General features: G+C 34.2%; 2 protein-coding genes across 14 annotated transcripts in view; one reads left to right on the forward strand and one right to left on the reverse strand.

The window, feature by feature from the left end:
* The window catches only part of AIMP1 (aminoacyl tRNA synthetase complex interacting multifunctional protein 1), a 38421-nt gene extending 33119 nt beyond the window's left edge, over positions 1-5302 (reverse strand). The window contains exons 1-2 of one of the 11 annotated variants that reach the window (XM_081303186.1): positions 5069-5220; positions 3994-4094 (exon numbers count right to left, since the gene is read on the reverse strand). In XM_081303186.1, coding sequence (XP_081159312.1) covers positions 3994-4012 — 19 coding nt within the window. In that variant the 5' untranslated portion in view covers positions 4013-4094; positions 5069-5220. Of the gene's footprint in view, positions 1-3993; positions 4117-5046; positions 5221-5284 lie in introns of those variants that run through there. The other 10 variants (XM_081303189.1, XM_081303187.1, XM_081303196.1 and 7 more) reach the window with 10 other exon arrangements.
* Positions 5303-5417: 115 nt separating this feature from the next.
* The window catches only part of TBCK (TBC1 domain containing kinase), a 231332-nt gene continuing 211843 nt past the window's right edge, over positions 5418-24906 (forward strand). Inside the window, exons 1-3 of one of the 3 annotated variants that reach the window (XM_081303185.1) lie at positions 5418-5720; positions 12837-13058; positions 21549-21621. In XM_081303185.1, coding sequence (XP_081159311.1) covers positions 12866-13058; positions 21549-21621 — 266 coding nt within the window. In that variant the 5' untranslated portion in view covers positions 5418-5720; positions 12837-12865. The other 2 variants (XM_081303183.1, XM_081303184.1) reach the window with 2 other exon arrangements.

Genomic DNA, 24906 nt, shown 5'->3' on the forward strand with positions numbered 1-24906 from the left:
AGTTGAGAAATCTTTGTATTTTGGAGTTAAGTGTTTAAAACAACTGAAAGTCAATGCATTAAAGCAAGGCATACAGACTTCTAGTGGTCTGCCATTAATGTTACCTGCCAGATCCTAAAAGTAATGTAGGCTTATGACCCCCAACGTTGCTTAAAGTCTCTAATTTTGCCCAATGTGCTGTATTTATAGTGGAAAACAAACAAACAAAAAAAAATGTTCTTTGCACACAGAAAGCTTTCAGACAAATGAGGAAAGCAGTAAACAGAAGAAATTTTTAACAAACAAAAATATGGTTAGGGGTTGGTGATGAGTTTAACATTACTTAAAGTCAAGACATATCTTTGAACAACCCAGTGCTCATTTCATTGTTGTATGTTAATCACTGTTGTGATTTTTCAATTTTTTAAAAAAAAATTTTGTAGTTGTAAATGGACAGAATGCCTTTATTTTATTTACATTTATGTGGTGCTAAGGAACCAGTGCCTCACACATGCCAGGCAAGCACTCTGCCACTGAGCTACAGCTCCAGCCTGTGTTTTTTCTATTTTCTATTGAGCATAAGCTGAATTTCAAAACTTTAAGTTTCCCGGGTGTTGTCAAGCTTTCAGTATACTAACCTGTATAGGATTTTTCAGATAACAATGTAATATTTTTACAGCTTTTACCCTACATTGGCTAATTACTGTACATGGATAATGTATGAATACTGTAATTATCTTCATTATACAAAAAAGGAACTTGAATAAAATTAGTTTGTCCCAGTTGTATAGCAATTTATTAAATGACTGAAATTCAAGTCTGTATAATGGAGAAGCTAGTTTTTTTACTGGTTAAGCTGTAACGTCCCTAAAGGATATATTTAGAAAATATTTTCCAAGTTAAGGATGGAATTCTAACCAAGAAACACCTATTAACATTTATTAGAACTAGTAGTGTCTAAATAGTTTAGGAAATGCTAAGTTAGTCTCTGTGCTAAAATTTAAACGATTATGAAATTAAGATGTAACACTTTGTTATGTTGCTTATTTTTTAAAAAAGCAAATTTCCTGCCTCACATTCTCAAATAAGCTACTGCTTTGAAATTAAAGTTTTAAGTGCAGATTAGAAAATTTTACTTTATAGAAGTTCCATGAAAATTTAGAAGCATCTCTATCTCTAAATTTTTTTTTTGGTTGTAAATGGACACAATATCTTTATTTTATTCATTTATTTTTATGCGGTGCTGAGGATTGAACCCAGCGCCTCACACTTACAAGGCAAGCACTCTACTGCTGAGCTACCATCTCAGCTCCAGTCCCTCTACTTGTGAAAAACAGATTCCACTATTTCAGAATTACAATTAAGTAAAAACTGACATTCTTCTTAGACACTAAGCATACTGCATTTCAAATCTAAGATGCAATCAATTGTAAAATGGTCCAGATGCTCTTTTCAGTACAATTATTAAAAAAACAAACAAACCTTAGTGTTGATTCAATTGACCCAAATGCATCCTGTATTACTACTGGAAGACTTTTAAATTTAACCCTGATTTTTTTCTTACATTACTTTTTTCTAAAGGAAAATTAAAACAGAAATGAAACTCAATAACTATAACGCTGCATATAACTAAACTGATGAAAGTACCAAATAAGTGTGTATAAATGCAGAATACAAAAACTATTTCCACTATCTGTAGTGATTTTAAGACTAACAATTTTAAAATACAACTATGAGAAAAATGTATATTTCAGAATTAACAATCTTATCCTATTTTAATTGTCTATCCTTCTCCTCTCTTCATCTCTACTTTTTTTTGTTTTATTTATATATTTATTTATTTTTTATTTCTTACATACATGACAATAGTGGAATGCATTACAACCATAATTATCCATTCACAACACAGTTTTTCGTAACTCTGTATATAAAGTATGTTCACTCCAAATTATGCCATTATACATGAGCTCTTCTTATTATTTTTTGCATTATGATTCTTAATACACCTTTATACCACAATTTATCATATCTCTGATTGTATATAAGGTATGTTGATACCAAATTCACATCTTCATGCATGTATTTTGTATAATGAGGGACTCCTTCCGTCAACCATGCTATTCCCCTTGTCCCTTCCTTCCCTCCCACCCCTTCCATCTCTATTCTTACCTTCCAAACTTTTTTTTACCACTTGTTTAATAATAATCTAATTGCCAAGTTATCTCACTCTGAAAGAAACACCTTTTTATTAGTATTAAGCAACATGGTACCTTTTAGAATTAGGTTAAAATTCCTTCCAGGACTTACTATGTGCCAGAATTTGAAGTAAATAATAAAATTAAAAATACTGAGAATAATATATCTATATCAGAGACACTCAAAATATATAGCAGCAACAACCAGTATTAATTGCAGGGTTCTTTTTATTTACCTTTGTTAAAACTTATAGGAGATCTAAAACTGCTTCTTGGGAAGGTTCATATTAATTGACATTTTTTTCCATACTAAGAGCTCACTTTTCTTTTCCTGATGAGGAGACAGAAGGTTCTATTTGGGTTTAAAGGATGGCTATGAAATGAGGGTTAAGGCTACAGAGTAGATGTGGAGCCAGAATTAAAGACAGGCAGTTAGTATAGGTAGGTGATCTGGGTTAGATCTGGAACAGGAAGGCCAACTTAGAAGTGAGAGACAGCCCACTTCTAAGACTGAAATATAAACGCCTTCAAAGCCCTTCCTCCAACCCCTACCAAGATAACCTTCCCCTGCTCCAACCTATTGCTAAGGTAACCAGCCCTAGGAACTGTCCTTCCCTTTCAGGGAGTGGTAAAAGTTGTTAATTAATGCACCCTAGGTTCTCTGACTGCCAGGGTCACTCCACCTTGGTTCCTCAGGCCCCTACAGCCCATGTGCTTCACACCTTTTGGCCATCCCACCAAAGCAACTACTGGGCCTAGGCTAGTAGGCAGGAAGGAGAGAGGTAAGGGGGAAGAGAGCAGAGCAAAGAAAATCTGGAATGCATAAAAGAGGCAGAACACCCTCCCTTCTTGGGATACCAGGATACTACCAATGGGCCCCTTCTCCCTCCTGGGAGAAGTCTGTATTATCCCTTTTTAAATAAGCTGTGCTTTACATGCTTGCTTCAGCATACTTCTCCAATATTATACTTCAACATACCAGAGGTATCAGATGGGCCATTGAGAGTACAAGTTCATGTATTTCCACATACCATGGCTGTTAATACAAAAACTTTTCTCCCCAATAAAATGTACACAGAAATCTAAAAAGAGGTATGTGTAGGCCTCCCATGATCTTCTTACATCCCAACAAGGTTGTTTTTTTTATCAGGATTAGATTTTCTTCAGTAAAACTTAACTCACCAAATATTTCCCCCATTTCTTATCCAAGAATACAGCTAATAATAACAGCTACTACTTTAATGGACTAGGCCCTTGCCATTTAACCTTTATAACCTTGGAAGATTATTTCCTTTTTGTAGATAGACTCAGAGATACTAGGACATGTCTAAATCTATTCAAATATCAAATGACAAAGCCATGATTATAACTTGAGTTTGTCATTCTGAATTCACACAATTCATTTTTATCGTTCACAGCCTAATTAAAGAAAATTAACATGTTCATAATACTCTTGTATATCTAAGTGAATCAAGAATATGAATGGCCATCTTACTACCTGTCCTGAAGCCACTGTGTTTCCTCTGGATTATAGTAAAACTCTCCTTAACTGATCTCCTTTCTTTCACTCCATCTTTCTCAGTCTATTGTGACAGAAAGCTCAGTCCCTGTCGCTAATGCCAATTTAATAATGAGGACACAGTTTTGAGAAAAAGGAAAAAGAAGGTTTATTGCTTTGCTAGACTCCCATCCCAAAGTCTGTGACTTTCCTCGATCAGGAGGGACAGACAGGGTAGTTTTAAAGGAACTTCAAGGGTTACATTCCAGGTGTTCTCTGGTAAGGGGCCCCAAGGTGCCCAGATGCAGGGTTAGGACTCACTTGTTAATTTGGGAGGCATTCACTTCCCAGATTCTCAGCAGGCTTCTCCTTCCTGTAGTGGGTGTGTTCAGGGAGTGGTAAAAGTTGTTAATTAATGAACCCTAGGAGGAAAATAAGACTGTCTTCCCAATCTTGTTAGGGAGGGGGAGAGGTGAGAAGAAAGAAAAAAACATTAAAAAAAAAATAAGCCTTAGAGCAATGAGGGCTACATTCAGGAGGTGAAGGTACCACTCTTACACTACAACTGGCTCTCTTAGCACTCAATGGCTCAAAACTCTACAATGGCCTCCTGTTTCATTCAGAATAAAAGATGCCTTCAAGATCCTTCATGACCCATTTCTGCCTTCCTTAATTCTATCTACAGCTTTAAGCCCTTAACTCAACTTTGACACACAGGCTTGTGTGCTGTTCTGGTAACTTTTTCATGGCTTTTGCAATGGCTGGTCCTTCTGCCTGACTGCACTTCCCGGCGATATCTCCACGGTTAAATCTCTCATTTCTGTCACCTCCTAACTAAAAAAAAAAAAAAAAAAGTCATCTTTTCCGTGAGCCTTCTCTCACTACATTAAAATTTTAGACTATGTCCCCTTTCCTTGCTGGGTAATTTTTTTTTCTTCAGCAGAATTCATGACCTGAAATATGTTATGCTCTTATTCACTTTTATGTCTTCCTCAATGAGATGTAGGCTGGAGGCACACATTTATTCACTGCTCTTTACCTAAAACCTAAATATAGTGGGCTTTAATAACTATTTGCCAAATCAACGAATTACTGGCTTCACCCACAAACATCAAAGTCCTTTTACACACACACACACACACACACACAAGTAAACATGCTCAAGAATCTACTTTTCTCCAATAACGTCCTTTCCCTTGCCATTACATCCATTTCTCAAAGTTAGTTCCTTCAAGATTCCAAGCTCTTCCCTATTTTCTTACGTCAGTGTGGATTTTGGTGGGAATCAGACTTCCCATTAGTACCCGCAGGTCAGGTCCTCTCTCGTGGGGGAAAGTGAGAGAAGAGAAACCCCTAAAATGGCAATCTGCGTACCCCAGACCCTCCGCGACCTTACTCAAGTGAAGCGGCGGCAGCAGCTCCAAAGCAGCCTCAGCCTCGAGCCGACAGAGACAGCCTGCAGCACACTGTGGCAGGGAGAAAGGACCCAATAAGGTGCCCCAACTAAACGCCTGAGCGCTCCACTGAATCAACCCCACGCTCTGTCGTTCTCTTCCTGTGATCAGTCCTACTTATTCACCCACACCACACTCTCAGTTTTCCAGTTCCTCACCCAACATCACCAACTCCCCCGGCACCTCTTCCCTCTCGCTATATTTTATCGCCAGTTTAAGCAAGCGGCATGAGACCGGAAGTTGGGGGTCTTTCTTCAGGACTGCGTCGCGAAGCAGTAAGGTCAAAAGGAAGCGCCAACCTGTTCCGTGGGGGTTGGAGGGGACAGCTGGGCGCTGTCAGTGGAGCGTGCCGGTCTTCGGTTCCCGGCCAGGTTCTCAGAAGGGAACTTCGGCTGTCTTGGCTCGCAGGCAAATGCCAATCTCTGAGCCCCCGGCGTTCCAGGAACGGCCTCTTTTGTCGAAGTACCTAAAACGCAGGACTTGGTGCTTTTAAGCAGTAACGGCAACACCAGCCCCAGTCGCAGCGCTGGGGCCCAGTGTAGAAGCTCCATCCCCCTGTCTTTTGTCCGCTTGCGTCCCCAGACTCAGAGGCAGGTATTCGGGTATCCCCGTTTTCTGTATCGTAGTTGATGGGACTTGTGGGAGGTAGAGGAAAATCATTTGCAGCGAGTGGCTCGCATGTCTGCAGCGAGAGATGGAGCAGGGCTTCTTGCTGATGGGGGTTGTCTCCATCCCTAGCTACAGCCCCCTTTTCCCCTAAACCACACGTTCACCGGAGTCTTGGAAATCTAAGGCAACTTTCGAACGCAACCACAGCATCAAATGAATGCTTAAAGAGAAGGTTAGAGACTCTGAAGTCTTTTCTGTTTCTTAAACCAAAATACGCACTTAATGCTTTGGTATGTTTCTGGCTTTCAAGGTGTAGTCAATTGTTGAAGTATAATACTCTCTTAAATATAGGAGAAGTTGACGCAGTAAGAGAGTGATTTCACAATTTTCAGTGACTGTTTTACAAGGCCTTCTGTCCCTGTTTGTATTTGGGACAGAGACAACTTTTGGGAAAATGTATATAAAATTAGTGAATTAATATTATTTGTTGAAGAAATGTAAATGCTATTTTGTTCATGATAAAATTAGCATCTTTCTCCCTGCTTTTGACACCCCGGCCCCCATTCGAGTCATTCAGCTCCCAGTCCTTTGAGGACAAAGATTCTTGTTCATCCTTGGCACAGTACCAGGAGAAACATTTGACTTAAAATAGGGATTTCAAAATGTGGAAAGAATTTTCAAGTCCAACTTCTTTGTTTGCTGTTTTCCTCTTGTAATCCTTTTTTACTCACGTAGTGTAAGCAACATGCATGTGTCTGTTTTTTTATGAGCCTTTTTAGGTACATCTTTAGAGGTAAAATTGAAGTAGAACAATAATTAATTATTTTATGCTAATTAATGTTTTATCTTTTAAAATCATTTGCATTTTACTTTTTGGTTATTTGATTTTTCAGTTGTCTAAGTGATAAAGGCATCTAATTGAAAACCCAATAGTAGTTTGTAGTAGGATTGAATAATAAAATGCAACAGTTCTCTATCATTTTCTACACTGAGGGCTGTTCAGATGTAAACATTTTTAACATTTTCTGATTTAGACCTAATTGTTGAATGATAAGTTAAAATTCTGATTTTTTTCCTATTGACTTAAAGTAGTCCATAGCATCCACAGATTTTAGAATAGTTTTCACAGTTTTTAGTTTTTGTGTTGGTTACTTTATAATCCTAAATAATATATGTAAACTCTACTTTTTCACATCAACTTTTGAAAATATTTTTGACCCCTTATTTGTTAAAATGAGAAAAGTAGTGACTCTTTCTTCATAAGAGCAGAAACTGCATGCAGCTGTTACCAAACTTGTAAGTTCTTTTCCTGGTCAATACTATTTTCAAATGATCAGTTCTGAGAGCAGGCAGGAAATTTTATTCAGGGGGTAATGGAGAAGGGGTGCTTATACTCTAAAAGTATCTAAGTCTGCATTATGAGAGGGAATGGAATGCATACTGTCTTCAGAGCTTTTCACCGAGAAGGGATGGGATTTCTATAAATCAGGGTGTCATCTTCTTTCTTTCCTCATTTGGATAATTGTATTTGACAAAGTGCCCATCTCTTAATTAAAGAAGTCATTATAATGAGTTCAAGGTCATCTGGACTGTCTCTGTGATGCCTGAACTAGATTGAGCCTGTCTGGGGTTCCACTTTGTTGTTAGTGTTCTCTAATTCCCTTTAACTATTGTAAGCCAGGGGCATCTGTAAACAGCCTGTAGGTCAACAGACTGTTGGTTACTACAGGGTTAGTTGGTGAAACCTACACTTTCCCTTAGCTGTAACTTTACTTATAAATCATCAAGGTTAATAATATTTATGTTTCTTTCTTTCTTTCTTTTTTTTTTTTGAGAGAGAGAGAGAGAGAGAGAGAGAGAGAGAGAGAGAGAGAGAGAGAGGGAACTTTCTAATATTTTCAGTGGACACAACATCTTTATTTTATTATTTTTTAAAATGTGGTGCTGAGGAACAAACCCAGCACCCCACGCATGCCAGGCGAGCGCATTACCGCTTGAGCCACATCCCCAGCCCAATAAAATTTATGTTTCTTAATGATATAATCTTTTGCTTTTTATGCTAAAAGACAAGTACATTTTATTTTAAACCAATAAAACTTTTACAACATTATGGCTTTATAATTATTATTCACTGCAAATCTAGGCAGTATGCTAGAGTACATTTTCTTCCCAATGTTTTAGTTTTGTAATCCCTGTACTAACCTAAAACACATTTTTTGTAATATTAAGGTCAAATTGATTCTTCTTTCTTCTCCAATGGCAAAAATTCATGCCATAGATAAATTGTGCTTTATTTCGTAGACTATTGATATTCTCCCTACTTTATTTTTTTCTTTCCACATTTTTTATTGGTGCATTATAGTTGTACATAATGATGAGATTTGTTGCTCCATATTCATACATGCAAACAGTATAACAATATAATTTGGCCAATATCTCTCCCCAGGATTTGTCCCTTCCTCCTTTCCTCCTATCCCATGGGTACTTTCCTCTGCTAATCTCCCTTTGATTTTCATGAGATCCCTGTTGTCCTCCCACTGCCCACCTCCCTCCCCCTCGTCCCTCCCCCCACCTTTCTTTTCCTTTTACCTCTTTAATTTTCACATAGGAGAGAAAACATGCGACCCTTGACCTTCTGAGTTTGACTTATTAGCTAAATAGAATGGTCTCAAGTTCCATTCATTTTCCTGCAAATGACACAATTTCATTTTTCTTTATGGCTGAATATATATCACATTTTCTTTATTCATCTGTTTATGGACACCTAGGCTGGTTCCATAGTCTCTGACAGTTGCATATTATGCTGCTATAAACATGGGTATGTTTGTATCACTGTAGTATGAAGACTAATTCTTCAGGATAAATACCCTTGCTTACCTTTTAACGCCCCATTTGATTGCTTTTCTGTTTTCATTTGCGGAAAAGGTATATGTGCTTTCTTCAGCAGTTCTCTAATTTTTTGTATTTCATACGTAGAATCTTCTATTTCTCTGTTTAAGACATCCATGGAGACCAATGGCTATTGCTTAATTTGGACAAATGACATTCTAGTTCTTTTGGATAACCTCTAAATGGGTTTATACTTATTGAACATTTGGATCAATCACATTGTTGTTAAGCCACATTTTCTATTATTTGTTTTTCTCCTGTTTTGCTGAAATACCTTCTAAAGAACTTAAACAGAATGTATAGATGAAAAGTTTGTTTTTTAATGTTTACATAATTATAAATTATAATTAGCTATTATAATTGATAATTTGGCTGCATATAGAATAAAGATTATGTTCCTTTAGATCATTCAAAGCTTTACTGGCTAGTCTGCTCTTAATTTGTTGATAGATGAACGATTTTTTTCCTCTAAGAATTGATTAACTATTTCAGTTTATGCTGGATATTTTGAAAATTTATAGTGGCATATCTAGGTGTGAGTTTATTCTCCTTGCAATGATTTCATTAAAGGGGGTAAGATAAATATCCCAGTGTGGGTGTTTTTCATTTATGCCTTATAAAATTATAAGTCTTTTTCATTTAAATGTACATATTTCCCTTTAAGTACGGGAAATTTTCTTTATTTTTATCTTTCATTACTTTGTCTCATTTTTCTTTTTCCCTGTTTAGAAATTCCTCTAAAGTGTTTGTTGTGTTGATCCATGTCTGTTATATTTTTTCTTATGTTTTTGTTCTATATTATGAGAATTTATCTGAACTTTATTTTCCAGTGCATCTATTTGATTTGATGATCATAATTTCCAGTATTTTTGCCTTTGATAATTCTTTTTTCATAGCCTCTTAATTTTGTTTCATTTTTATGAGATAAAATTTACACATATTAAAATAAGCAGATTTTAAATGACCTATTTGATGAGTTTTGGTTTATGTATTTACACTTGTAACCACCACCATACTATCAAGATATAGAACATTTTCATTACTGTGGGAAGTTTGTCTGTTGCCCTATCTATTTAAAATTCCTCTTCCCCACCCAGAATAGTATGTTCTGATTTTTATCACTAAGTTTAGAATAAAAGGTCTGGAATTGCATTTAAAGGGAGTCATATATTATGTACTCATTAGTGTCTGCTTCTTCATCAATGTATTTTTGAGATATATTCGTGTTTTCTCATGTTTGCTCCTTTTTTTTTTTTTGAGTAGAATTCCATGGCAAAGCTTCTTTATCCATTCAGTTGTGGGATATTCACATTGCTTTCAATTTTTATCTATTATGAGAAGAAGTACTGTCAGCCTGCTAATGTATGCATTGTTATGAACAAATATGTTGATTTTCTTGGACAGATGGCTTATAGAACTAGAATTTCTTAGTCAAGTTAGGAATATTTTTAACTTTAGAAAATTTACAATGTATCAGAGCTTCAGTTCAGCATTCCCTTCCATGGAGTATTGCCAGTCATTTCTTCTGATTGAAGTGAAGGACTGCAGTTTTGTGTTTTTCTGTGATTAATGACATTGAATACTTTTTAATGTGTTGTCTATTTATATACATTTTGTGAAAATATAAGTTTATGACTTGTCTGTTTACATATGGACTTATATGTCTTTTTATTACTGGCATATAAGAATTCTTTGTAGATTCTACATTCAAGTCTTGTCATATATATAGACACATATTTGATAAAGATTACAAATGTGTATTGGCACACACATAATATATGTATAGATAGTTATAAATATTTCTCTTATCATTGCTTGAATGTTTATTTTCTCAAAGGTGCTTTTTGGTGTGCAGATGTTTTTAATTTTGATCAAGTCTACTTTATCAAATTTCTCTTTTATTATTAGTGCTTTCTGTTTCTACCTAAGAAATCTTTGCCTAGCTTAAGGTTGTAAAATATTCTCATGTGTTTTCTTTTAGAAGACTATCAGTTTCAGTTTTTACATTTAAGCCCATGATCCATCTTAGATTTTTGTGGGTTTATCAGTAGAGGTTGGGGTTATTGTTTTTTTTCCACATGGTTAGCCTGTTCCAACACTGTTTGCTAGACTATGCTTTCCCTATTGAATTTCTTTGCCTTTGTTTAAAATCAATTCATTATATTTTAAAAAATGTATATATAATGAATATTAGGTATAGATACATTGTATGGAAATTATGATGAACAACCATTAACCAACCCACTAAGAACTCACTTTTTCTTCAGATTTTTGAAGCTTCTTGTGGCTTCTTTCCTAATTTTGCCACTACTTTTCATCCATTGGTACCCTATACTGAGATTTTTTTCCCTCATTCTTATTGAATATTTTTAAAACATGTAAATATTCCAGAATTATTAATTTTTTATGTTTTTAGTTTTATAAATATTGGCATAAGTTTTATGTGACTTTTTATCCATTTGGCATTTCTAAGATTCATCTATGCTGTTAAATGATGCTATAGTTTGCTTATTTTTCATGCTCTAAACTGTTCAATCAGGTGAATGCATCACAATGTATTTAACCATCCACCTGATATTAGAAATTCACATTGTCTCCAGTTTGAGGATATTGGGAACAATGCTGCTTTGGTATTTCTTATATAAATCTCCTTGTGTATATATGTAGTAGTCTCTGCAGAAATATAGTATCAAACTGTTTTCCCAAGTGGTCATACCAATTTACATTCTGACTTAGAGTAAGTGAAAGGTTTGATTTTTCCACATCTCATAACATTATGTTATCATAAACAATCATTATAATTTTTACTAGATGATGAGTATAGCTTCTTATATCATTTTAATGAACAATTCTTGATTATTATAATGAAGTTGTTTATCTTATGTCTGTTAATTATTATTCTTTAATCTTTGTGAAATGTTTTTCTGCAACCTCCTGCTTTACATACTGGATGCAGTATTTTTTCCAATCTCTAAATATATGGTTTTTTAAATTTATTTTTTCATAAATTATTTCCATTGTTTCCCAAAACAGATTTTTTCCATTTATGTATCTCTTCTAAACTAGCTGATAATTCTAAGATGGTTTATTATTTTAGCATTTTAGGAAGGTTGACTCTGAGCTTTGTATATTTTGAAAGGCTTGTTGACTGGCACATTTGTTTTAGGATGACTGGGTGGATATCCAGAACTTTACTGGACTAAATTACAGAATTAAGAGTAGCTTTCTTTTTCTTTTCTTTTCTTTTCTTTTCTTTTCTTTTCTTTTCTTTCCTCTCCTCTCCTCTCCTCTCCTCTCCTCTCCTCTCCTCTCCTCTCCTCTCCTCTCCTCTCTTCTTTTCTTTTCTTTTCTTTTCTTTCACCTGTGCCCAAACCAAACTATAATTTTTAAGTTTGCTCAGTTACTTTAGGGGAGAACTTTGTCTTTCTATTTGTTTTTTGCTTAGAGGATAAATAACTGCCCATATGGGGACTCTTGACTCTTTCAGGCCACCCTTCTGACTTTATTTTGACTTTCTTTCACCATTGTTCTTACCTTCTCTGATGTAGCTTCTGAATTGGAAGAGACCAAGCAAACTTCCTGACCATTATAGGTTGCAAATTTTCTTTCTTTCTATTTTCTTGACACAAGTACTCTTCCATATACATTTTGATTTATAATAGCTTCTTGAAATCATTTTTGAGCTCCATAGTAGGAAGAAGAGCTTTATTCATGTGAAAATGCAATAACAAACTTTATGTGCTTTTAAAACTTTCAGGTGTCATTGAAGATGGAAATTCGGTCTAGCTTTTCTTTTTAATGCTATTGGGAAACTTTGGATTTGACTTAGAGCTGCAAAAAAAAATTTGTTTGAGTTTTTTCTTCTGTACCACCTTATAACTTTTAAACATTGATTTTTTTAATTTTAATTTTTAATTTTTTTGGTACCAGGGATTGAACTCAGGGGCACTGGACCACTGAGCCATAGTCTCAGCCCAATTTTGTATTTTATTAAGAGACCGGATCTTTCTGAGTTGTTTAGCGCCTTGCCATTGCTGAGGCTGGCTTTGAACTTGTGATCCTCCTGTCTTAATCTCCTGAACCACTGGGTGATATTTTTTATTGTAGTGTTCAGTTTGACATTGATCTCCAAGTGGTGTATTAAGTATAAGGTGAAAAAAATACTGACTTAATGTTTGTTCAGTCTGTAATAAAATTCTCTCTCTTTTTCAGATCATCTTGGAAGATCTGGAACTCCAAGAATGTTTCCCTTGAAGGATGCAGAAATGGGTGCCTTTACCTTCTTTGCCTCAGCCCTGCCACACGATGTTTGTGGAAGCAATGGCCTTCCTCTCACACCAAATTCCATCAAGATTTTGGGTCGCTTTCAAATCCTTAAGACTATCACCCATCCCAGACTGTGCCAGTATGTGGATATTTCTAGGGGAAAGCATGGTGAGTGAGTTTGCTTTTTTGCTTTTTTTTTTTTTCTTCTTTCCTAGTCCCTGTTTTCTACATTCTTACCAAGATTCAGTGATAAATATGTAGTAAATATAAAAAGAAATTGTTATGTGTGTAGGTTTGTGCTAGCTATTTATGTTTGAAAAGAATTTTGGCTGTCTTCAAATAAAAAGTCATAAGATTAGTTTTGCTTTTTTTTTACTGAGCAACGTTAGTCTTTTCACATATGATTACATGTGTTTCAGCCTCATAAACCCACACTACTTTTTCTTTATTGTTCTTTTGAAAAGTAGGCTAAAATTATACTTTGAAGTTAGGTAGTTTATTTCTCATAAAATTATTTGCTCTGAGAATCTTCGTGTTTATAGACTTGAAGTAGAAAATATTTTTGTAATGACAATTACCAGTGGCTAATAGTTTAGTGTTTAATTATGTATCAGGCAAATATTTAAGTGTTTTACATATTTTAATTAAAAATCCTCATAAGATGACCTTGAAATAGAAACTATTACACCTTCATTTTAAGGATAAGGAAATTGAAGTTCAGAGCAGGATCACACAAAAGAAAATATGGAATGGTAAAATAATAACACTAATACATGTAATGATAAATTTTATTTGTTGAAATATCTTAAAAGTTGCCTATGTCTATCATCATATATTGATAACAAATGATAACAAACTATTCAGTGTCCAAGTACTTTAGAGCTCCACCATATACCTACTACTCTGAATATTTAGTTTTTGTTAGGAGGCTTAGTGATATGAATAGGAAAGAAGGTGGTGGTGAGAAGGGTTGTATAGCAGATGATAAAAATATTTGATTTTTCATATTCATACATGCATATGTGTATTATTTGTATATGTATGGTTGTATATATGTGTATATACATATATGTGCATGTATGTATGGACATATAAGCATATATATGTGTGTGTTTATACATCTGTATAGGCATATACATACAAGCCTTAAAATACATGATTTTATCGTAGCTTCTTTTACTGTGCAAAGTTGCCTTCCATTGATTGACTGATTCACCAAATATCAGTATATTTCTGTTTTTGGCCTAACCTTTCAGTTGAAAACTTGGGAGACATCATATTGATGCCTTAAGGGTTTCTTTCTATAATAAACACATTTAGAAGGCAGAACTAGTAGAAAACTAGCTTTGAAACAAAGTTTACAAATATGTTGATGAGTTGAAGAATTTCTAGAAACAAGATTTTCTTAACCACTGACATTTCTTACTTTCTGCTTTCATATATATATATATAACCTCTAAACCTCTATCTACAGGATTTATAACTCTTTAGTAGACTGTTGCTTGATTCTATGGCCTTCTTTTTGTGCTAGGTTCCAAATATTTAGAAATCAATAAGTCAGGATAGTATCCCAGTTCCCAAATAAGCTGCAGAAATTTTAGGGAAGAATACAATCATGATTTTAATATAGCAGTACTAAAAATAGATGATACACAATGTGCTGTTATAAGAATATAAAGGATAGAATGTTAAATTCTGCATTGAAGAATATTGACGTTAAACTCTTACATAAAAGTTTTGGTCTAAGTATTTCAGAATACGGTGTGATGGTTCCTTTGTGAAGTTTTATCTCCTTACATTTATTCATTTCAGTGGTACTGGTGGCCTAAAAATATTGAAGGATTTTCAAAAGATTTTCTTGTCTTTTGTTGTTGATATAGTCTTAACAAACCAAATATTTTTTTCATTATTAATCAATCATTCTTATTTTAAAAAATAAATTTACATATTTTAATTGTAATCTTACTTTTTTTCCAAAAAGTATTTGAGACATGTTACAGATATCCATATAGTACTATTTAACACTTGTTGTGTACCCCTAATCCAAAATTCCAAAATGGATTGGTCCTTGAAAACTTTGGGATTTAGAAGCACTCTGAATTTCAGATATTGGAGTTAGGGATGTTCAACCCATAAAGTCTGTGCACATATTTCAAAATCTGGAAAACAAAAAAATTTGGAACATATTTCAAGCATTTTGTTTAGGGGAGATATATGAGATACATGGAAGAAAAATAAATAATCATTATGTAGATGTAGGAAGGCAAAAACTACTCTCTTATATTAAGTGTCTGAAGCCCAGGAATCAAATAATGATTTGACAAAACGCAGATTAACAGGATTAAAAAATCTCAGTATGTATATACATATACATATGTACATACTGAGATTTTTAGTATCTCTCTGTATGTATATATACATACATATATACACACATGTACATGCACCTGGGGATTTCACAAAAATATCACTCAAAGAGCTAGTTAGAATTTGGGTCTTTAATATTTTTGTAATAAGGGGTGATAAAGTATAGAGAAGAGGCTAGACAAAGGAGAAGGGATTTGGGGCTTCTGGTGTGGATGTAATTTGTGGGAAGATGACTAGGAAAGATAAATAAAAAGTATTTAATAAGTTTCATTATGTAGGTAAGAGTCGTTTTCCTTTCTGATGTGGGGAAGGGATACTTTTATAAATGGAAATTTTTGTCATTTTTACATAGAGAAATTTATATCCTGCGATTTAGAGAAAATTATGTCCTTCAGCCAAAACAATCCTTACACCAACGTGGCATATTTTGGAGTGGCATACTCTGATATCCCTTTCATGGAGAAAGGAAATAGGATTAGAATAAGATAATAGGTTAGTAGTATTATTAAATGCATCGTTTCCTCAGGTGGGCTTTAAATTTGTAGGAGGAGGGTGGTGGTACCAGGGGTTGAACTCAGGGGCACTTAACCACAGAGCCACATCCTCAGCCATATTTTGTATTTTATTTAGAGACAGGGTCTCACTAAGTTGATTAGCACCTCCCCATTGATGAGGCTGTTTTTGAACTTGCAATCCTCCTGTCTCAGCCTCCTGAGCCTCTGGGATTACAGGCCTTATTAGGTAAGGGCAAAAGAAGGAAATCCAAGTAATTCAGAGATTTTTTAAATAAGAAGATAATTATGAGATTAACTGGTAGATTTTTACCTACATGTGCAAAAATGAGTTGTTGCACAGTTTTAATGTTCCTACATCTGTCCTGCAAATGAAGTATGGAAACATTGTTATAGAAACTTCTTTGGTATGGGGAATTTTTATATCTTTGTGTTGTTATAAGCAGTGTTCTCAATATATCTGGCTATGTTTGCTTTATTGTTTTGTTGAGTTTCTGTTTTGATTTTGTTGTTCTCTGAACTGGGAATTCTCTGTAATTTATGGTCCCAATTTTTCTTTGGGTTAAAGTAAATTTGACAGTTTATAATAGTAGCTGATAACCTAGTAGCCATGGAGATCTATGAATGAGTGGTAGAAAGTCAGTGAACCCTTCAAAATTGTAAGTAAAATTGGATGTTTTTTTTTGTGTGGATGTGTACAGATGCACTTTATCAAAGAAGTACATGGTTCTTGTTGATTCTCAAAAGGATTCTTAATGTAAAGACAGGGTTTTAAAGCACTGCCATCGAATATCAAATGTATGTAGAGACTCTTTTAAAAAAAGAGTCTCACTGGCAAAATTGAGGTTCTAATATAAGATCTCAGACTTTCCAAGGTTAACTTGACATGTACCTCTTGTTTTATTACATACATACTTTCTAATCAAGAGTCCTACAGTCAGGGCCACTGTAAGGGGTTTTGCCATTTGCACACTGCATGAAAGCTTCTGGCCAGAGGATTAGGTGGGAGCTATAATCTGATTCAAAGTGATACTGGAAGAAAGGATGCCTTTTCCTGTTGAAGATAAACATGAACATTACTGGTAACTTCATACAGTAGAATATATAGATAGCCCCATCCATTTGCCAAAAGCCCAGTACAAAACTTTTAGCAAGTTTCTTGTTGTTAAAAGATAACTTTTATTAATTAAATGGTGTCAATGAATTGTAATAGTGATCTACTTCACCTTTTGAATGTAGTACTAAGGCTTATTTTTTAAAAAATATTTTTTTATAGTAGATGAACCCAGTACAATACCTTTATATTATTTTTTTGTGGTGCTGAGGATCAAGTCCAGTGCCTCACACATGCTGGGCAAGTGCACTGCTAACTGAACTACAGCCCCAGGCCTGAAGCTTATTTTTATAAAAGGGGAACTTTTTCCTCTGGGGGCTGGGAACAAGACTACCCTGAGTTATCTACCCTGAGTAGATGTCTGCTAGAGGATCTAGGAAGTGACACTTTTTGGCATTCATCAAATCTTTGTTAGAAAAAAGGATTATTTCACAGTTTTATATGTTCATCTTAGCATCACATTTGTTTTTTATATAAGCCACTGCATTGCTGATTTGTATTTGGCACATTATGATTCCCAAATATTTTATTCTGTGAAACTGTATTGTTTTTATAACAAACAGAAGTTATTTTCAAACAGTGTTCCAGAGTTTCAAAACAGTCTCCCTAATGTTTCTTGAAAAAACTGGCTCATATTGGAAACATCATTGTGGTATACACTCTATTACCTCTGGGAGAAACACTGATATTCTGTCATGGATTATGGCTCTGAACTATCAAAACAATGCTTAAAATAGTTGTATAGAATCTTGAAACTTTGGCAAACATTGATTTATGATATCTTGAAGGAGTTTTCAAAAGAAGCCTGACAAATTTTAATCTAGTTCCAAATACTGTGGAAATCTTTTATACATAAAATGGTTAATTAATGGAATGTGAACATTTTAATAAATTCTGATGTTTTTGTTATAAGTGTGACTGAGATATTATATCTAGTTTACAAAGTAAGCATGAAATCTTTTACACAGGACAGATCTCTGACGACTATCATCATTTCTAAAGACTATATCCTGCCTTTGCTCCATTAGTTCATTCAACAAATATATGTGTAGTCTCTGCCTGTATGTTTTAGGTGACATTCTAAATATTAGTAATTTAATACTGAACAATATATTCCTGCCATATGGAATGTATTATTTGATTAGAGAAAACACATTAAATAAAAATGTATACAAATCCTTAGAGTTGAAACAAGTGCTACCAAAGAATAGTGTAATAGAGTACATTGTAGAAGTAATGAATAGATTTGGGGAACCAGAAAAGTCTGTAGGAAGTCACATTTAGCCAAGGTCCTCATTATCTCATTAGCTCCTCCCCAGCCTTACAACAACCCTATGAGTTAGACCCCATTGTTTTCTTCCTTGTACACAAAAGAAAACTGGAATAGATAGGTTAGCAAATTTTTTCCAGGTCAATTAGCTAATGAATAGAAAATTAGGATTTGAGGCCAAGAAAAAAATATCCTATGCTCTTAACTACTTTGTTACATGATAGGAGTTAAATGCAAAAGTTGGGAAGATTATTTCAGGCAGTGGAAACCCATGTGTAATTAAATATTCAAAGGCAGGAAGATCAGAGTGGCTCAAAGTTGATGAGCTAGTATAAAATAACAAAAGAAGAAGACTGGGAGTTCCTTATTCAGATTTTTAATTATTTTATCACTTGGACTTTAGTGTGAAAATATGTTGGGGGTTGGAATAAGAGTTTATGTGAGGGTTGGGGTTGTAGCCCAGTGGTAGAGTGCTTGACTAGTATGTATGACGCACTGGGTTTGATTCTCAGCACTGCAAATAAATAAATAAGTGAATAAATAAATAGATAAATAAATTAATTAAAGGTCCATTGACAATTAAAAAAATATTAAAGGAAAAGAAGGGTGTATGTGAGAACAGTTAAGAGATTTTTGCAGTAACCTAATGAGATGATGCTTACTTGGACCCATGCTGTGGCAGATGGAGAAAACTGCATAGAATCCTGGAAACATTTTGAAGATAGCAATAGTAGGTCTGTTTGTGTAATTTGAGAGAGATTACTCCTAAGTTTCTATCTAGAGCATCTGCCTGTATAATGGTATCATTTGTTGAAATAGCACCAAAAAAACTTGAAGACAGACTTTAAAGTGTAGTTTTACTTCTCTTGAGTTTCAGGTGACTTATATTAAGCGAGAAGTTGGCTATAAAAGCCTATAATTCAGAAGAGTTCGAGTCTAGAAGTAAAAATTAGCCATCTTTCAGCATTGGGAGTAGAGAAGGAGAAAATACAATTAGAAGACCCAAAATCAAAGCTAGAGAAATAGGCAGTATTTCATTTTAGATGGAAGAAATGATGATCTACAGAGGAAACTTAAGAGGACGGAGCCAGATAGGGATAGAAAAACCCAACAAATGTAGGAATAAAAAGCAAAGGAATACCCTTTTCTGTTTTGGTTTTATGATACGTTTTGATGTTTTGTTCCTCTTAGAACTTTGCAGTTACACTAAATTGCTTGGAGTTTAGCTTCTTTTTCTTGGGAAGGGAGAGGGGCGCGCCCTGGGGATTGAACCCAGGGCCTTGTGCTTATGAGACAAGCACTCTACCAACTGAGCTATACCCCCAGCCCCTCAGCTTCTTTTTTCTTTTTTTTTTTTTTTTTTTACTTGAGTGAGAGCTTGAAGTTTTATCATGGCTTCCTTATTGTTTTTCTTTTTCTTTTCTCTCATTAAGCTTTCTTTCAAATTTAATTCTCTTTAAATTTCTATTAAATACCCCTGCTAAACCCATCCCTAGCTTTGTCTTCTGCTATTTAATTCTCTTTCCCTTCCTGTTTAATTTGAATTTTTTTATCTGAAATGATAATTTGAATTCATAGTATTTTTAATTTTTGTGTTTCAGATTGTTCCAAAATAATACCCTACCTTCACACCCCATGTCACACTGCCTGTACAACATTGTCCTTTATCTTACTCTCTACTGCAATTTGAAAGATCATATGTTGAACCAGTTACTGAGAGTTATCTCATATATATCTTCTGTTCTCAACTTCTACTTTCCCATCTTCTGTTCTTTTTTCTACCTTTGCTTCTTTTTCACCTTCACCAAACCTCTATTTGTAGTTATCATTATTATAGTATCTTTGTAACTTCTTTTCTCAATGTCATTGTTTTTTTTTTGCTTAAATTATTTTATATTTTATTAACATGTATCAATTGTATGTATTAATGGGATTCAGTGTGATATTTCCACACATGCATATGGTTGGACTGATCAAACCCAATTTCCCTTTATCTACCATTCCACACCCTCTTCCCACCCACTACTAATGACCATTTTACATTCAGGTCCAGTCATTTTTGCTTGCACATATGATAGAGTATATGTTGTCTTAATGTATTTGGGCTTATTACTTTAACACAGTGAATTCATTTCCATCTATTTTGCTATAAATTATAGGATTTCTTCTTGATGACTGAATAAGATTCCATACCATACACAATTTTCTTTATCCAGTCAACTGGTGATGAGCATCTAAAGTGATTCCATATCATAGCTATTGTGAATAGTATTGAAGTAAACATGGGGTGTGCAGGCATCCCTTTGGTACACTGTTCTTTTGAATGTATATCCCAAAGTAGAAAACCTGGATAATATGGTAGATCTACTTTTTACCGTAATTCGTTTTGCTTTGTGTTAACTTTCTTCCTTGCATAACTTAGAACCCATTTTGCATAGAAACTTATAACAGCTCAATTTTTTTTTAAAAGTGAAACTCTTTGAAATAACCTTACAAAATACCTAACCACTTTTAAACTCAGTTGTACTTTATTTTGTTTGTAGATTCATTTAACAAAAAATTATTGATCTGCCACTGTGTCAGATATGATGTTAGTCACTAGGGATAATGGATAAGTAAAAGGAAAAGACGGTATGGGTTGGTCATTAGATCTGTACTATCTTAGTTGATCTGTTGGAAAATAAAAATTACATTATAAAATGGTCTACTATTATATTATTTAATATCAGCAGGCCTCACGATGTTGCAAATAGGTTGATTTTATTTTCTCTCTCTGTAGAATATTTCTACTTTTCTCAAATTTCTGAATTCTATTTCAAAGACTTTGGGTTTTGAATCAGACTGTCAAAACAGTAACTAATTTTCAAATTTCTCTGTCCCTTTAAAATTTCTTTGTACCTTTTTGGCAGTCTTTCAGTTTATATCAAAGGGATCATTTCTTTTATCCCAAGGTTAACCTTTCCTTCTGTTTTTCATGAAGCATATAAGAGAAACTCTAGAGAAAAAAGTAAGATGAAAAAGAATTGTTACATGGGGCCATGTGGCACACGCCTGTAATCCCAGTAGCTCAGGAGGCTGAGTTAGGAGAATCCTGAATTCATAGCCAGCTTCAGCAGCAGTGAGGTGCTAAGCAATTCACTGAGACTCTGTCTCCATATAAAATACAAAAGAGGGTTGGGGGTGTGGCTCAGTAGTTGAGTGCCCCTGAGCTCAATCTCTGCTACCAAAAAAAAAAAAAAAAAAAAATGTTATTTATTTAACTAGATATTTATCCTATTTTTCTATATATTTAGTAATATATTTAATATATAGCTTTAAGATTCTGTTATTCATATTATATGTTAGTAACTTAAGTGCTCATCAAATATAAAGTGTATTTGCTTTGTTTTGCTCAGAAAGACTGGTCGTGGTGGCTGAACACTGTGAACGGAGTCTGGAAGATTTGTTACGAGAAAGAAAACCTGTGAGGTACTGTATGATATCAGGACAAGTAAATGAAAAGTGGAAATTGGCAAATAAAAGTAGAAAATACAGAGCTTTGATTTTTTTCTACTACTTATATAATGATGAAATCAAGACATAATTTTTTTCTTTAGGAAATTTAATTCACAAGTTACATAGAAAAAAAATGTAAACGTATTCATGTTTTGCAAAGAAGTCATTCTCTGATGTACTTTAAAAAATTCCTGAAAAGAGTATATTTATATGAATTTTTTTTATACTGGAGCATGAACTCAGGGGCACCCAACCACTGAGCCACATCCCCAGCCCTATTTTGTATTTTTTTTAAAGACAGGATCTCACTGAGTTGCTTATCACCTTCCTATTGCTGAGGCTGGCTTTGAACTCTTGATACTCCTGCCTCGGCCTCACCAGCTTCTGGGTTTACAGGTATGTGCTACGGAACTGGGCTTGAAAATTTCATTCTTCCTAGCACCAAGCATTTTAGTGGCTAAAGTTATTTTCATAAGATTCTGGTAATTTTAGGGATCTGTTAAGTAAAGGTCATGTTGAGGAGGAGAAAGACAATAACCATGACTTAAATAAAATTTAATGATTCAATTTGAATTTTATATGTAAACAACTGAATAAATTTATTTTCTATCTTTTGACAAGAAGAATATACGATCTAAACTTTTATTATAAATTATACTGTCAAATGAATTGTTTTACAGATTTTTTGAAATTATCTTAAAATCATCAAAATATATCTTTAATGAATCAAGAAAGTTGCATTAGACTGATTACAAAATGCTTGCCATAAGACTTTATAACACCGTAATTATCTGTTTCTTCAAAACCTTCCACTGGAGTTTCCCCAAACATGCTGGCAGGGGAGTACCTATTTAAAAAAAAAAAAAAAAAAAAAAAAAACAAAACATACTGCCCCGAGGTAGGGCCAATTAAGTTTCCAAAGAAAGAAGCACTAAATACCAGGGGGAATGAAGCATTTATTAAGGAAACTGAGTGCTCTAGCTTATTAAGATTTAGCAAAAGTGATATTTTCCCCACATATATCTGCAGCAAGGGATCAGGGTATGAAATTCATATGAGTATTAAAGGAATTTTTACTCAAGACTGAGGCCAGTTTCTCTAATTTAAGTGTTTTGAGCAACAACTTAAAATACTATTTTCAGTGCTTGGGAACATTCAAAGCCCTGGTCTGGGCTCAAGCCTGCTGGGAAAAACCTGCACCTAATTGGGTCACTGAGAATCAAGACACTGATTTTTGGTTAGGACACAGAAATAAAGTGATAGGGAAAGAGGGGGCTATTGGGGGATCCTTTGCCATCCTAATTTAAAAAAATGTTTTTATTCTCATTGGTTAACACTTTTCCATCACCACAATATTCTGAATGAAAGGAAATCTTTTTCAAGGGAACAAAAATGAGTATCTTATTAAATGCTGATAATTTTATGGGAACAAATAAATTGAATAGAACTTTCCTTAGTACTTCAAATGATTTGACCTCTGAATAAAAGTCTTTGGGGCCCCTGGGTAAAACTACAGATACCATGTTTATCATAGTGTTACTTTCTTCTTTAGAAAGGTATAGTCTGACAATAGGTAATAAAGTGAATTTTCTATGTATTTAGAAATAGTTTCACCTTATTTAGTGTACCTTTTTATAGTTATATTTTGTGTAATGTCACCAATTTTGATTATTTTAAAAATACGTAGTATTATTCTTTGCTCACTATTTCAGATTTATACTATAATTTGTGTCACTGCTACTAAAATTAATTCTTTGTAAAAGCTAGTTGATACACTGTTACTAAAAATAATTCTCTGTAGAAGCTAGTTGATACTTATGTTAGTCAGCTTTTTGTCACTGTAACCACAACACTTGAAAAGAACAAATTAGAAGAAGAAATATTTATTTTGGCTCTTGGTTTCAGAGGTTTTAGTCCATGGTTGTCTGACTCAATTGCTTTAGGCTTAAGGTGAGTATGAACATCATGGTAGAAGGGCATGGTAGAGGAAAGCTGCTTAGATCTTAGCAACTGGAAAGCAAAGAGAGGAGAAAACTCCAGTAATAAGATATATTCCTCAAGGATCCCCAATGACCCCTTCCTCTGACTGTGTTCCACCTACCAAGAATCCATTTACACTTTCAGTCCATCAAGCATTGTCCACTGGTGAGATTAGAGCCTTTGTAATCCCATCATTTCCCAAAAGCCGCACCTCTAGACATTTCTGCATTGGGAGCCAAATCTTCGACACAGGAGATTTTGAGGGATATTCTAGATATAAATCATATCATTAAAATTCAAAACAATTTCAGTCTTCATCTATGAAAAATATTTCAACTGAGCCTGGGTTAAATTTGTATAAAGATTTATTATCCAACATATGTAATGAAAAAGCTGTTGAGCCAGACATGGTAGTGCACGCCTGTAATTCCAGCAACTTCAGAGGCTAAGACAGGAAGATCGAGAGTTCAAAGCCAGCCTCAGCAAAAGTGAGGCTTGCTAAGCAACTCAGTGAGATCCTGTCTCTAAATAAAATACAGAATAGGGCTGGGGATGTGGCTCAGTGGTCAAGTACCCCTGAGTTCAATCTGTGGTACCAAAACAAACAACAAAAAAAAGCTGTTGACTAGCAAGGCATCCTTGCACAAGCCTCTTAATCATTTTCGTTATTTGTAAAACAAGGAATTATATATGATCTAAGGATCATTCTAGAAGAAGTTATGCCCAGCTTTTTAATATGCATTACATCTTGATATGGTATTGATCAATTGCACTTATAAATATATATTTTTGTGTTTTCTTATACCAACATTTTGAACCATCATTTTTTATTAAATAGTAGATTCCTTAATAGAAAAACCCATGGCAAATCTGAGTGTAAAATTTCTGTGTTATAACTTAAAAGCCTAAATTCTTACAGAAAGAAACATCTATTTTTTTATTCCATTCCAAGGGGTGTGTGTGTGTGTGACAAATATATATATGTGTGTGTGTGTGTGTGTGTGTGTGTGTGTGTGTGTGTATAAACATATGCTATATATTTCATTAATATGAAATACCAGAACAATTAATACTTGTCCATGATGACAGAAAATCAGTGCTTGAGTGTGACTGGGAGAAGTGGGTAATGTGAGAACTAATTTAAAATGGCCTTAGGGGATCTTTTTAAAGAAATTTTTTTACATTTTAATCTGGCTATTACATACATGGTGAGTGCTTTTGTCAAAATTCAGTAAAATGTACACATAAGATATATACATTTCACCTATGTTTACGCAA

This window comes from Spermophilus citellus (assembly GCF_964194105.1).
Source record: "Spermophilus citellus genome assembly, chromosome: 8".
NCBI classification, from domain to species: domain Eukaryota; kingdom Metazoa; phylum Chordata; class Mammalia; order Rodentia; family Sciuridae; genus Spermophilus; species Spermophilus citellus.